This window comes from Scyliorhinus torazame, chromosome 9, assembly GCF_047496885.1.
Source record: "Scyliorhinus torazame isolate Kashiwa2021f chromosome 9, sScyTor2.1, whole genome shotgun sequence".
NCBI classification, from domain to species: domain Eukaryota; kingdom Metazoa; phylum Chordata; class Chondrichthyes; order Carcharhiniformes; family Scyliorhinidae; genus Scyliorhinus; species Scyliorhinus torazame.
The window spans coordinates 123,340,266-123,352,490 of NC_092715.1; the positions used below are offsets into that span (position 1 = coordinate 123,340,266).

Here is a 12,225-nt window from a genome sequence, read left to right on the forward strand (position 1 = left end):
GAAGGCAAGCATGCCTTATGTTCTTTACCACCATTTCCACCTGTGCTGCCACTTTTAAGGATCTATGGATCTGTATGCCCAGATCGCTCGTATGTCTATGCTCCTGCCATTTATTTTATAGCTCCCACCTGAATTGGATCTACTAAAATACATCATGTCGCATTTGTCCGGGTTAAGTTCCATCTGCCATTTTTTCGCCCAATTTCGCAGCCTATCTATACGACAATCTTCATCACTATCAGCAACTCCTGCAATCTTAGTATCATCCGCAAACTTGCTAATCAGACCAGCTACGTTTTCTTCCAAGTCATTCACATATTACAAACAGCAGAGGTCCCAGTACTGATCCCTGCGGACCATCACTAGATACAGACATTGCTGCCCTCTGTCTTCTATGGCCAAGCCAGTTCTGAATCCATATAGCTAGTTCACCACTGACCCAGTGTGATTCAATCTTTTGCACCAGCCTGCCATGAGGGACCTTGTCAATCTTTATCAATATGAATGAAAACCTGGGCAGCACAGTGGCGCAGTGGTTAGCACTGCTGCCTCACGGCGTCAGGGACCCAGGTTCGACCCCGGACCCAGGTCACTGTCCGTGCGGAGTTTGCACATTCTTCCCGTTTCTGCGTGGCTCATATCCCGACAATACAAAAAGATGTGCAGGTGAATTGACCACATTAAATTGCCCCTTAATTGGAATAAAATTGGGTACTCTAAATTTATTTCTTAAAAATCCATGAAAACCTGACCAAACTAACAAAGTAATTGTTAAACTGAGTGTTTAAAGCAGGGTGTGGCAGCAAGGGGATGTGCCAAAGCCTTATAATTAGAGCTAGACCATTGCAGGATGAAGTCAGGAAGCATTTCTTCACTCAGTGGGTATTGGAAATCTGAACTTCTCTCCCCATAACTGTTGAGGCTAGTTCAATCGAAAATTTCAAAAATGTGATTGATAATGTTATTGTTAGGCAATGCTATTAAGGATTATAGAACTAAAGCAAATATAATACAGATCAGCCATGCTGTAACTAAATGGCAGAATAGGCTCAAGGGTTGAATGGCTTATTCCTTGAACTATGAAGTAGAGTTACTATGATTTTCTACTTTAAAAATAAAGTTTTCCTTCACAGAAATTCCAGCAGCAACAAAAGCATTGCTCAAGTTTGACATCATAATTGAAGTGAAACATGACAATTTTTCTCCTCTAAAGGTGCCTTCAATGGCGTTTCTTGAAGTGGTCATGTTCTATCTTAAGTGTGTGCAGACAGAGAGGGAATAAGGCAGTCAGTCAAGCAGGGCAGGGGAAGTTGGTGCATGGGTTCTCAGTGAATCTCACTCCCCAACGGTATTCAATTGTGAATATTGGTGAGGATGAGTTTTCCTCACAGCCAGGACGAAGTTCACAATATCATGGATGGCTCAGCTATTCAAGGGGGTTTCAAGAAGGTCAGAAAAACAATTATGATCAGAAATTTAACAGTTGGGGAACAGTCAGGCGTAAGATGTAATTCCAAGCTGGTGTTGCGTCCCTGGTGTTAGGGTCAAGGACGTCATTGAGAAGCTGCAAAATAGTTAAGGGATGAGGCTGTCTGACTGGAAAAATGGTGCAAAAGGTGGACTTAGATTCTTGGGGCAGAGGAACCAGTTTGGAGGGTGTTGTACCTGTACAATTTAAAAGGATTGCACTTTTTAACAGGTCCAAGGCCACTGTCATGGTGGGAAGATTTCCTAGAGCTGTTGGGGATAGTTTAATCGAGCTTGGGAGGGGGATGGAAGCCCGAGTGTAGAATCAAAAGGAAGTATAACATATAAAAAAATACTGGTAAGTAAACTCAAAGAGAACCCAAAGATGTTTTACAAATACATAACGAGCAAGAGGTTAACAAAGGCGGAAGAGTAGGACCAATTAGAGACCAAAATAGTAACTTGGGTGTGGTGATAAGACCATAAGACATAGAAGCAGAATTAGGCCACTCGGCCCATCGAGTCTGCTCCGCCATTCAATCATGGCTGATATTTTTCTCATCCCCATTCTCCTGCCTTCTTCCCATAATCCCTGATCCCCTTATTAATCAAGAACCTATCTATCTCTGTCTTAGATACTCAGTGACTTGGCCTCCACAGCCTTCTGTGGCAAAGAGTTCCACAGATTAACCACCCTCTGGCTGAAGAAATTCCTCCTCATCGGTTTTAAAGGATCGTTGCTTTTGTCTGGGATGGTGTCCTCTGGGTCTAGTTGTTTCTACAGTGGAAACATCCTCTCCACATCCATTCTATCCAGGCCTCGCAGTATCCTGTAAGTTTCAATAAGATCCCCCCTCATCCTTGCAAACTCCAACGAGTACAGACCCAGTGTCCAAACCGTTCCTCATACGACAAGCTGTTTATTCCAGGGATCATTCTTGTGAACCTCCTCTGGACTCTTTCCAAGGCCAGTACATCTTTCCTCAGATACGGGGCCCAAAACTGCTCACAATACTCCAAATGGGGTCTGACCAGAGCCTTATATAGCCTCAGAAGCACATTCCTGGTCTTGTATTCTAGCCCTCTTGACATGAATGCTAACATTGCATTTGCCTTCCTAACTGCCGACTGAACTTGCACATTAACCTCAAAGAGAATCGTGAACAAGGATCCCAAGTCCCTTTTGCTTAAGTCTATGCCCAAATCCCTCCTTCCAAAGTGCATAAACTCACACTTTTCCACATTGTATTTCATCTGCCACTTCATTGCCCACTCTCCTAGTCTGTCCAAATCCTCCTGCAGCCCCCTTGCTTCCTCAATACTTCCTGTCCCTCGACAGATCTTTATATCAGCTACAAACTTAGCATCAGTGCCTTCAATTCCTTCTTCCAGATCATGAATGTATATTGTAAAAAGTTGTAGTCCCAGCACAAACCCCCGAGGCACACCACGAGTCACCGGCTGCCATCCTAAAAATGACCCCTTTATCCCCCACTCTCAGCCAATCCTCTATCCATGCCAGGATCTTACCCTAAACACCATAGGCGCTTAACTTATTTAACAATTTCCTATGTGGCACTTTGTCAAAGGCCTTCTGGAAATCTAAATCCACTGGTTCTCCTGTGTCTAACGTCCTTGTTACCTCCTCAAAGAACTCTAACAGATTTGTCAGACATGACCTGCCTTTGACAAAGCCGTGCTGACTCAGTCCTATTTTACCACGCACTTCCAAGTGTTCCGCGATCTCATCTTTAATAACAGACTCTAAAATCTTACCAATGACCGAAGTCAGGCTAACCGGCCTATAATTTCCCGTCTTCTGCCTCCCTCCCTTCTTAAACTGTGGTGTTACATTAGCCACTTTCCAGTCCTCTGGGACCCTTCCTGCCTCCAGTGATTCCTGAAAGATCACCACCAACACCTCCACAATCTCCTCAGCTATCTCTTTTAGAACCCTGGGGTGGAGCTCTGGCATCCCACTGTTGTCTTCCACCGTGAAGACTGATGCAAAGTAACTATTCAGTTCATCTGCCATTTCTTTGTTTTCTATTATTACTTCTCCAGCCACGTTCTCCAGTGGTCCAAAATCTATTTTTGCCTCTCTTACCTTTTATATATTGAAAAAAACTCTTCCTATCTTCTTTTATATTACTAGCTACTTGCACTCATATTTCATCTTCTCCCCTTATTGCTTTTTTAGTTGTCCTCTGCTTGCTTTTAAAGGCTTCCCAATCCTCTCTTCTCACTTATCCTCGAAACTTTGTATGCTTTTTCTTTTGATTTTATGCTGTCTTTAGCTTCCCCCGTCAGTCATGGATGTCTTGTCCTCCCCTTAGCATGTTTCCTCCTCCTTGGGATGAATTTCTGCTGTACTTCTCGAATAACCCCCCCAAAACGCCTGCCATTGCTGTTCCACTGTCTTCCCTGCTAGGCTCCTTTTCCAATCAACTCTGGCCAGCTCCTCCCTAATGTCTTTGTAGTTACCCTTACTTAATTGTAATACCGTTACATCTGATTCCAGCTTCTCCCTCTCAAACTGCAAGGTAAATTCTATCATATTGTGGTCACTGCTCCCTAAGGGTTCCTTTTCCATAAGATCTCTAATCAAGTCTGCCTCATTACACATCACCAAATCCAGAATTGCCTGTTTCATCGTGGGCTCTACCACAAGCTGCTCCAAAAAACCATCTCTTACACATTCCACAAATTCCTTTTCTTGGGATCCACTACCAACCTGATTTTCCCAGTCCACCTGCATACTGAAATCCCCCATGATTATTGTAATATTGCCTTTTTTACATGCTTTCTCTATCTCCTGATTTATTTTCTGCCCCACGTCCTGACTACTACTAGGGGGCCTGTACATAACTCCCATCAGGGTCTTTTTACCTATGGGATTCCTCAACTCTACCCACAGAGATTCTATGCCTTCTGATCCTAAATCTCTCCTTGCTATCAATTTAACTTCATTCCTTACTAACAATGCAACACCGCCCCCTTTGCCCATCTGCCTGTCCTTTCGATAGGACATATATCCTTGTATATTTAGATCCCAGCCTTGATTCCCTTGCAGCCACGTCTCTGTGATGCCCACATCGTACAGGCCAATTTCAATTTGCGCAACAAGCTCATTTACCTTGTTCCGTATATTGCGCGCATTTAGGTACAACACCCTCAGTCCTGCATTGATCACCTCCCTTCTCACACTTGTCACCTTTTTTGCTCTGCCTAAGGGTGATGTTGTTCTCTAATTTTTGTTCTCTATTTCCCCTTCAGTTATGACACCTTTGAAGCTAACACTCTGGCTCCACCCCCCTGTCATACTAGTTTAAATCCTCCTGACTGACACTAGCAAGCCTCCCAGCCAGGATATTGGTGCCCCTCGAGTTTAGATCCAACCCATCCTTCTTGTACAGGTCCCACCTGCCCCAGAAGAGATCCTAATCGTCCAGAAATCTGAAGCCCTCCCTCCGACACCACAAGTTTAGCCACGTGTTTAGCTGCACTATCCTCCTATTTCTAGCCTCACTGGCATATGGCACAGGGAGTAATCCCAAGATGACAATCCTAGAGGTCCTGCTTTTTAGCTTACAGCCCAACTCCCTGAACTCCTTCTGCAGGACCTCGTTGCTTTTCCTGCCCATGTAATTCATATCTATGTGTACTACGACCTCTGGCTGTTTACCCTCCCCCTTCAGGATCTCTGTGTTCGTTCAGAGACATCTTGGACCCTGGCACCAGGGAGGCAACACACCATCCTGGAGTCTCTTTCACTTCCACAGAAGCACCTATCTGTGCCCCTTATTATAGAGTCCCCTATAACTATCGCTCTCCTGCACTTTGCCCTCTCCTGCTGATCCACAGAGCCAGTTGTGGTGCCATTGCTCTGGGTGCTGTTGTTTTCCCCTGATAGACTATCCCCCCCCCCTCTCATCAACAATATCCAAAATGGTATACCTGTTAGAGGGACAGCCACACGGGATTTCTGCACTGACTGCTGCCCTTTCTAACGGTCACCCATCTGTCTGCCTGCACCTTGGGTGATGCTAGACATTGGCATAGTAATTGACCTTAGGAGTGCGTGTCCATAAATTTCTTACGGTAGGACAGATGGAAAAGGTGGTCAAGGCAGCATACGGGATATTTTCCTCTCCTTTTGATAAACAGCAAGAGCAAGGAGTTTGTTAGAGTACCAGTGTCTTGTTCTGCATTACAATGGGCAGCAGTTAGTGCTGGTGCCTCACGGCACCGAGGACCTGGGTTTGATCCTGGCCCCGGGTCACCGTTCGTGTGGAGTTTGCACATTCTCCCCGTGTCTACGTAATCCAAAAAAGATGTGCCCATGCTAAATTGCCTCTTAATTGGAAATGTTTTAAGAAAAAGGTTCTGCATTATAATTAGGATGTGATCAAACAAGAGGAAATACAGAGGAGATTTAAAAGAATACTGCTAAGAATGGATAATTTTAGATATGGGGAAAGATTTGATAGGCTGGGGTTTTCTTCATTGGAACAGAGGAGAAATTTGAGGTGTATAAAATTGAGGAACCTAAATATAGCGGATAGTCAATAAAAAGGGAGCATAGATTTAAAGGTGGTAGGATCAGGTGGATGCTGAGAACTGCCTAAGAGTGGAATAGAGGCAAACACACATGGCATTTTAAAAATATTTGGATGAATACTTAAAACATGAAAACACCAACAGGGCTACAGGCCAGGGACTGAAATATATGATTAAGAATCATACAACTCAAAGCCTTAACTGTTTCATGCTCCAGGGATGTTGCCAGACCAGCTGAGTTTTTCCAGTACCTTGTCTTTATTTCAGATCTCCGGCATCAGCAGTATTTCGCCTTTATTCAAATAACTGAAAGGTGTGATTAGGCAGGAAAGCTTTTGTTCGGCTAGCAGAGACTATGGGCCGAATGGCCTCCTTCTATAAATCTTACTATCTAGGTCTCATTACCACAACCAACCAGCATGTAATGAGTGAATTAACCAAACCCCTCTTTTATTTTCGGAGTTTCTGAGGACCACGTTGCTCTGCAATGCGGCCGCACATTTCCCGTGCTCTGTTAGGCGGACACTCACTGGAGACGGAGTTTGCGGAGCTCCCGGCTGAAGGCGGCCTTCCCGCCCAACTCCCTGCAACCGGGGACGAGAACTTGCTGCTGTCCAGACACTGAATCCAACATGCGACCGCAATCGCCAGCCTGTCACAGAGAGAGAATTTAATGACAGACTACAACAGAGAAAATTCACACCGACTCTAAACACAATGAATTACAGCCCACCATCACGATCGTTGCTAAGGCCGCCATCTTTATCAGTAGAAGTGCCGGGCCCGGCGACACGCAGGCGCAGGTGGTCACTTCGGGCATGGGCGTGCACAGGTGCAGGCTGATTCTCCGGGCCCGGAGACGCGCAGGCGCAGGCTGACCCTCCGGGCCGGGCCCGGGGGTGCGCAGGTGAGGACTCGCTCGCCTTGCTGCCGCTCGTTGCCATGGTTTCCACTAGACGGCGCTGGGACTGCAGCGAAGGAAGCAGAAGCGGCAAAAAAAAAATCAGCATTGCGAAGCAAATGTGCTGCAGACAGCTCGCTACAAACTCGCACAAATCCTGCGACCAACCCTCGCCTACTATCCTAACTCCTTCCTCTATTTGTACTCACAAACACAGGCCCATTTATTGCAAGGTTTCCGCAAACGCAATTTTACGTTGCGGAAATATTGCAGAATGACCCATAATTCACAACATGTGTATCCTTGGTAAAGAGGTATTATTGCTAGTGTTTTGTTATGCTCTTGATGTAGTATAAGCTGCTTCCTTGATGTGCATTCTGACAAAGGAAGGTTCAGACTTGGAGATAGCTTTAACTCTTATTAAACTGTTAACGATTCTCCTACTTGGATTCGATTCCCCTGTTAATCCTGCTATAGCTACTCAGAATAACTAACCAGTCTGCCACAATCCACATGGTGGGTGTGATGTGTTTCAATCAACCCTGTCTGTACTCACTAAGTGTCTCCACTGGAAAGAGACTGAGCATGTGTGCTGTGTCCTTTTACATGGGTTGGTGTAATGACCCCCAGCGGTAGTGTCACGTCTGGGTGTGTCGTGACTGCCCATTGGTCGTGTCCTATCTTACTGACCTATTGGTTGAATGTCTAGCTAGGTGTAGTGTGTTCACATTAACCCCTTGTGTATTTACAGTGATGCATATCACCACAGCTAGGACTGCGGAATCTGCAAAACAAGCTTTCGGGCATGTTGACAACATGCAAATGAATATTCTGTTGGGAGTCAGCCACGTGGTGCAGGGAATTTGCAGATTTCAGCAAAATGGCAGAACAGCAGCAGAGGAGAGAGAGACTGCCCAAATTCCCCTCGGAGGAGCTGGAAGTGCTGATTGCTGAGGTGTCCACCCATAAGGATCATCTTTTCAGTCGTGCCCACAGGTTGTCGCAGCGCAATCGTGACAAGATATAGCAAGATATCACTGCCAAGGTCAACGCAGTCTCAGATGTCAAAAGGTCCATAAAAGCCATCAAGACACGTTGGGATGATCTTATGTGGCGTACCAAAGAGGTCGCCAATTTGGCATGAGAGGCACGCCTAATTCAAGTACGACCATGTGGAGCAGAACAGCTAACCCGCAGGAATGGAGAGTCCGTCAGGTCGTTCACCCTCAGTCCATAATTTGCATGGGGGCACTTGTTCCGACGGACTTTCCATATTGGAGGGCAAGTAATTCCCTTCAATTAATCTGTAAAGCCTCTAAACGTAATCAAATTTTATTGTGTTAGAACTTAGTGGTCATTAAATTAGGACAAGATTTAATTATCTGAAATAATTCATTAGCTTCAGAAATGCGAGTGATCATATTTGAACGATGGGATGGGGTGGAATCAGCCATGATCACATTGAGGGTGTTAGGCTCGGGAGACTAAATTGCATACTCCAGCTCCTAGGTTATGTCCTCTAGGGAGGAGATGCTCTGGCTGATTTCACAATCCAGCTCTTGGCCTGAAACATTGTAGGTAGTAGATGAGGAACATCTATCAGCCATGATAGAATGGCGGAGCAGACTCGATGGGCTGAATGGCCTAATTCTGCTCCCATATCTTATGAACGATGAAGTTACATTCTGTATGACACCATTCACCAAGAGGTACTTATAATAAGTGTATGTTGCCTGTTGCCACATTTCCTACATTACAGAAGCGACTCTTCAACTAGTGTTTAATTGGCTGTAAAGCACTTTGGGATGTCCCAAGCTCATTTTCTTTTTTTAGTACATCTTCACACAATTTTTCCCTTTGGGGAAGTAGTGGAAAGATTCCCAAACTGATTGCAACCCATTGAATCAGGTCATGAATGTTCCTTCCATAGTCAACAAGTCGTGGCAATGGACTTCAACCCAGAGCTTCTGATCCAGAGGTAGGGGCGCTACCACTATGCCACAAGACCTCCATTCCTGAACTCATGAAATGTGCCACACGCAGATTTTTCCTTTAGTAGTTACTTGGTATAGAAATTAATGGCTAGGCCAAATGACCCGATTCTGTTTTGTAACTTGTGTGTGTCAAGGATCAGGGGCTGGATTCTCCGTCCCGCCGCGCCACTTTTCTGCCCCAACTCGGCGGCGGGATTCTCATTCACGCTGGCCGGTCAATGGGGTTTCCCACTGTGGGGCAGCCCCATGCCATCTGGAAACCCCCAGGCGCCGCCAAAACGGAAAATTCCGCCGGCGGAGAATCCCGCCCCAGATTTGAATTGACTGAATCCAAACTGTTCAAATAATGATTTCAAACACAAAACTTGAAAATATATTATCTTGGACCGGAAGTGGAAGTATTCCCACCACAACTGCCCTGGAAACATACGGGTTCAAAATCCATACTCCCACCTAGACTGACACAATTTAAAAAACCACACTGAATCAAAAGCAGCTACTTTTGTTGGGTATTCCCCAGACACAAGTACAAAAAGCAATCATAAGACCTTGGACATAGGAGCAGAATTAAGCCATTTGGCCGATTGAGTCTGCTCTGCCATTCAATTGTGGCTGATATGTTTCTCATCTCCATTCTCCGGTCTTCTCCCCATAACCCCTGATCCCCTTATTAATCAAGAACCTATCTATTTCTATCTTAAAGACACTCAGTGACTTGACCTCCATTGCCTTCTGTGGTAATGAGTTCCACAGATTCGCCACCCTCTGGCTGAAGAAATGCCTCCTCATTTCTCTTTTAAAGGATCATCCCTTCAGTCTGAGGCTGTGCCCTCGGGTTCTAGTATCTCCTACTAGTGGAAACATCCTCTCCACATTCACTCTATCTCGGCCTCTCAGTATTCTGTAAGTTTCAATGAGATCCCCCTTATCCTTCTGAACTCCATCGAGGAAATTCATTGCAGTGTTCATGTAAGTCTATTTGTGACAATAAAGATTATTATTATTACAGACCCAGACTCCTCAACCTCTCTTCATATGACAAGTCCTTCACTCCGGGGATCATTTTTGTGAACTTTCCCTGGATCCTCTTCAAGGCCACCACATCCTTCCTTCGATAAGGGGCCCAAAACTACTCACAATATTCCAAAAGGGGTCTGACCCAGAGACTTATACAGCCTCAACAGTACACCCCTGCTCTTGTATTCATCTCTCTCTTTCGGCTCTTGTTAACCAAAAAAACTAAAGACAATGAATCCACTGTCTTTCTTCTCTCCTGGTTTGTTGTCAAATGTGTTCTTATCAAGGTCAGAGCTTTCAATTCAAGTGAATGGAATGCTTTATCCCCCATTTTGAGTATCTCTGTATTCCCCAGTTCCTGCTGGATCAGATTTGGCATGATTAAGGTGCAGGATAAAACTCATTCTCCTCTGCTCAAGCAGCAGGCTTTAAACCCAATCTGAGAAGAACACGTCTTACTAAGTGGATGTGAATGGCCCCACTTCTCATTTTAACCATTCCAAAGGCACCTGCATGAATTTACCAAGTAAAGTTGAATTGTCATAGTTTTTCTCGAATCTGTGACAATAGCAACAAGGAGGGTATTTTTATAATTATAATTTGAATTATAAATTGGTAATCCTGGCATTCATTACCAGATTGCATTTTATGAATTTGAACATGCACCTAAATTCATGGTTATATTTTCCCAATGGGTAAAACACTGTGTTGGGATCATTAAATTATGTAATTTCTCCTTGGATTGAGACTTCGTAACTCACTTCTCACATCGTTACAATTACTAGCATAGGATGTCTTAAAGCACATTAATCAAAGTTGGATGTCTTAAAGCACATTAATCAAACATTGGTCTGGAAAACGCAAGGGCAATATATGCTCCCGTGTCAAAACCTGGCAAATTGTTTTGCTTTGTTTTAGAAAAAACTGAATCTGCATTTAAATGATATGTCGATGATGGTATTAATTGAGTGAGTCAGATTTAGGTCCTGGAGGACCTGATATGGAGGATACTTTGGAGCTCAGTCTCACCTTGCTTCTGTGTAAACAAATTCTGTATTCAAGCTCCACATCAGGACTTGACCATTTAAGCTCAGCTACCACTCCATTGCAGTACTGTGGCATTGCTGCATTCTTAGAGATTTTGGCCATTCTATGAGATATTAAACAATAATCCTGATGGTTCAGGTATTGTTCAAGATCTTATGGTGCTTTTTTGATTCAACATTCAATCAATATCATCATAATTCATCTCATTCCTGGGATATTGTTGACTCAAGAGTAGATGCTACTAGATAACATCGATCACTGCACTCAAAAGAGTAGTTAACCTATTGGAAATATTTAAACTTGATTGAGGTGTCGTAGTATTCAAACATTTATTCAAACAGGCGCCGGAATGTGGCGACTAGGGGTTTTTCACGGTAACTTCATTTGAAGCCTACTTGTGACAATAAGCGATTTTCATTCATTTCGTTTTCATTTATTTTCACTCCTGCACTGAAATCTAATGTTCTTGAATTGGATTGGATTTTGTTTATTGTCACGTCTACCAAGGTACAGTGAAAAGTATTTTTCTGCGAGCAGCTCAACAAATCATTAAGTACATGAAAAGGAAAGGAAATAAAAGAAAATACATAATAGGGCAACACAAGGTACACAATGGGATTATATTGATGGGATGATATGAATTCAGAAGGAATGGATCGAAAGTTCATCCCCTCCTCAGCTTCTTTCTGAAGGAAGATTGAGTGCCTTACATCACCCTTGGGTCATCCCAAAGCATTTATGCAATTATTACATTTGAAGTGTAGATGGTGATGCTTTGTGCATGGAAAAGCTGCAGCCAATTTCATAGAATATAGAATTGCTACAGTGCAGAAGCAGGCCATTTGGCCCATTGAATCTGCACCATCCCTCTGAAAGGGTACCCTACCTAGGGTCAGGTCCCCACCTTATCCCCTTAATCCAGTAAACCCACATAACCTAATTCTAACTTTTTGGACACTAAGGCAATTTAGCATGGCCAATCCACCTAACCTGCACATCTTTGAACTGTGGGACGAAACCGGAGCAGTCGGAGGAAACCCATGCAGGCACGTTGAGAAAGTGCAAACTCCACACAGACAGTCAGCTGAGGCAGGAATTGAACCCGGGTTCCTGGAGCTGGGAGGCAACCACTGTGTTAGTGTTGTATATAGCAACGTACGTAAACAGTGAATTTTAAAAATGGACCACTGATTTCATTTTGATAGTGCTTGGAGGAGGAATGTTGGCCAGGTCAGGCTA

General features: G+C 44.2%; 1 protein-coding gene across 4 annotated transcripts in view; it reads right to left on the reverse strand.

Moving 5' to 3' along the window:
* LOC140429457 (coiled-coil domain-containing protein 112-like) overlaps positions 1 to 7,496 on the reverse strand; it is a 51,960-nt gene extending 44,464 nt beyond the window's left edge. For 2 of the 4 annotated variants that reach the window (XM_072516482.1, XM_072516480.1), the window contains exons 1-2: positions 6,761 to 6,945; positions 6,558 to 6,679 (exon numbers count right to left, since the gene is read on the reverse strand). In XM_072516482.1, the coding sequence (XP_072372583.1) occupies positions 6,558 to 6,679; positions 6,761 to 6,847 (209 nt within the window). In that variant the 5' untranslated portion in view covers positions 6,848 to 6,945. Of the gene's footprint in view, positions 1 to 6,557; positions 6,680 to 6,760; positions 6,946 to 7,484 lie in introns of those variants that run through there. The other 2 variants (XM_072516481.1, XM_072516483.1) reach the window with 2 other exon arrangements.
* Between the last annotated feature and the right edge of the window lie 4,729 nt (positions 7,497 to 12,225).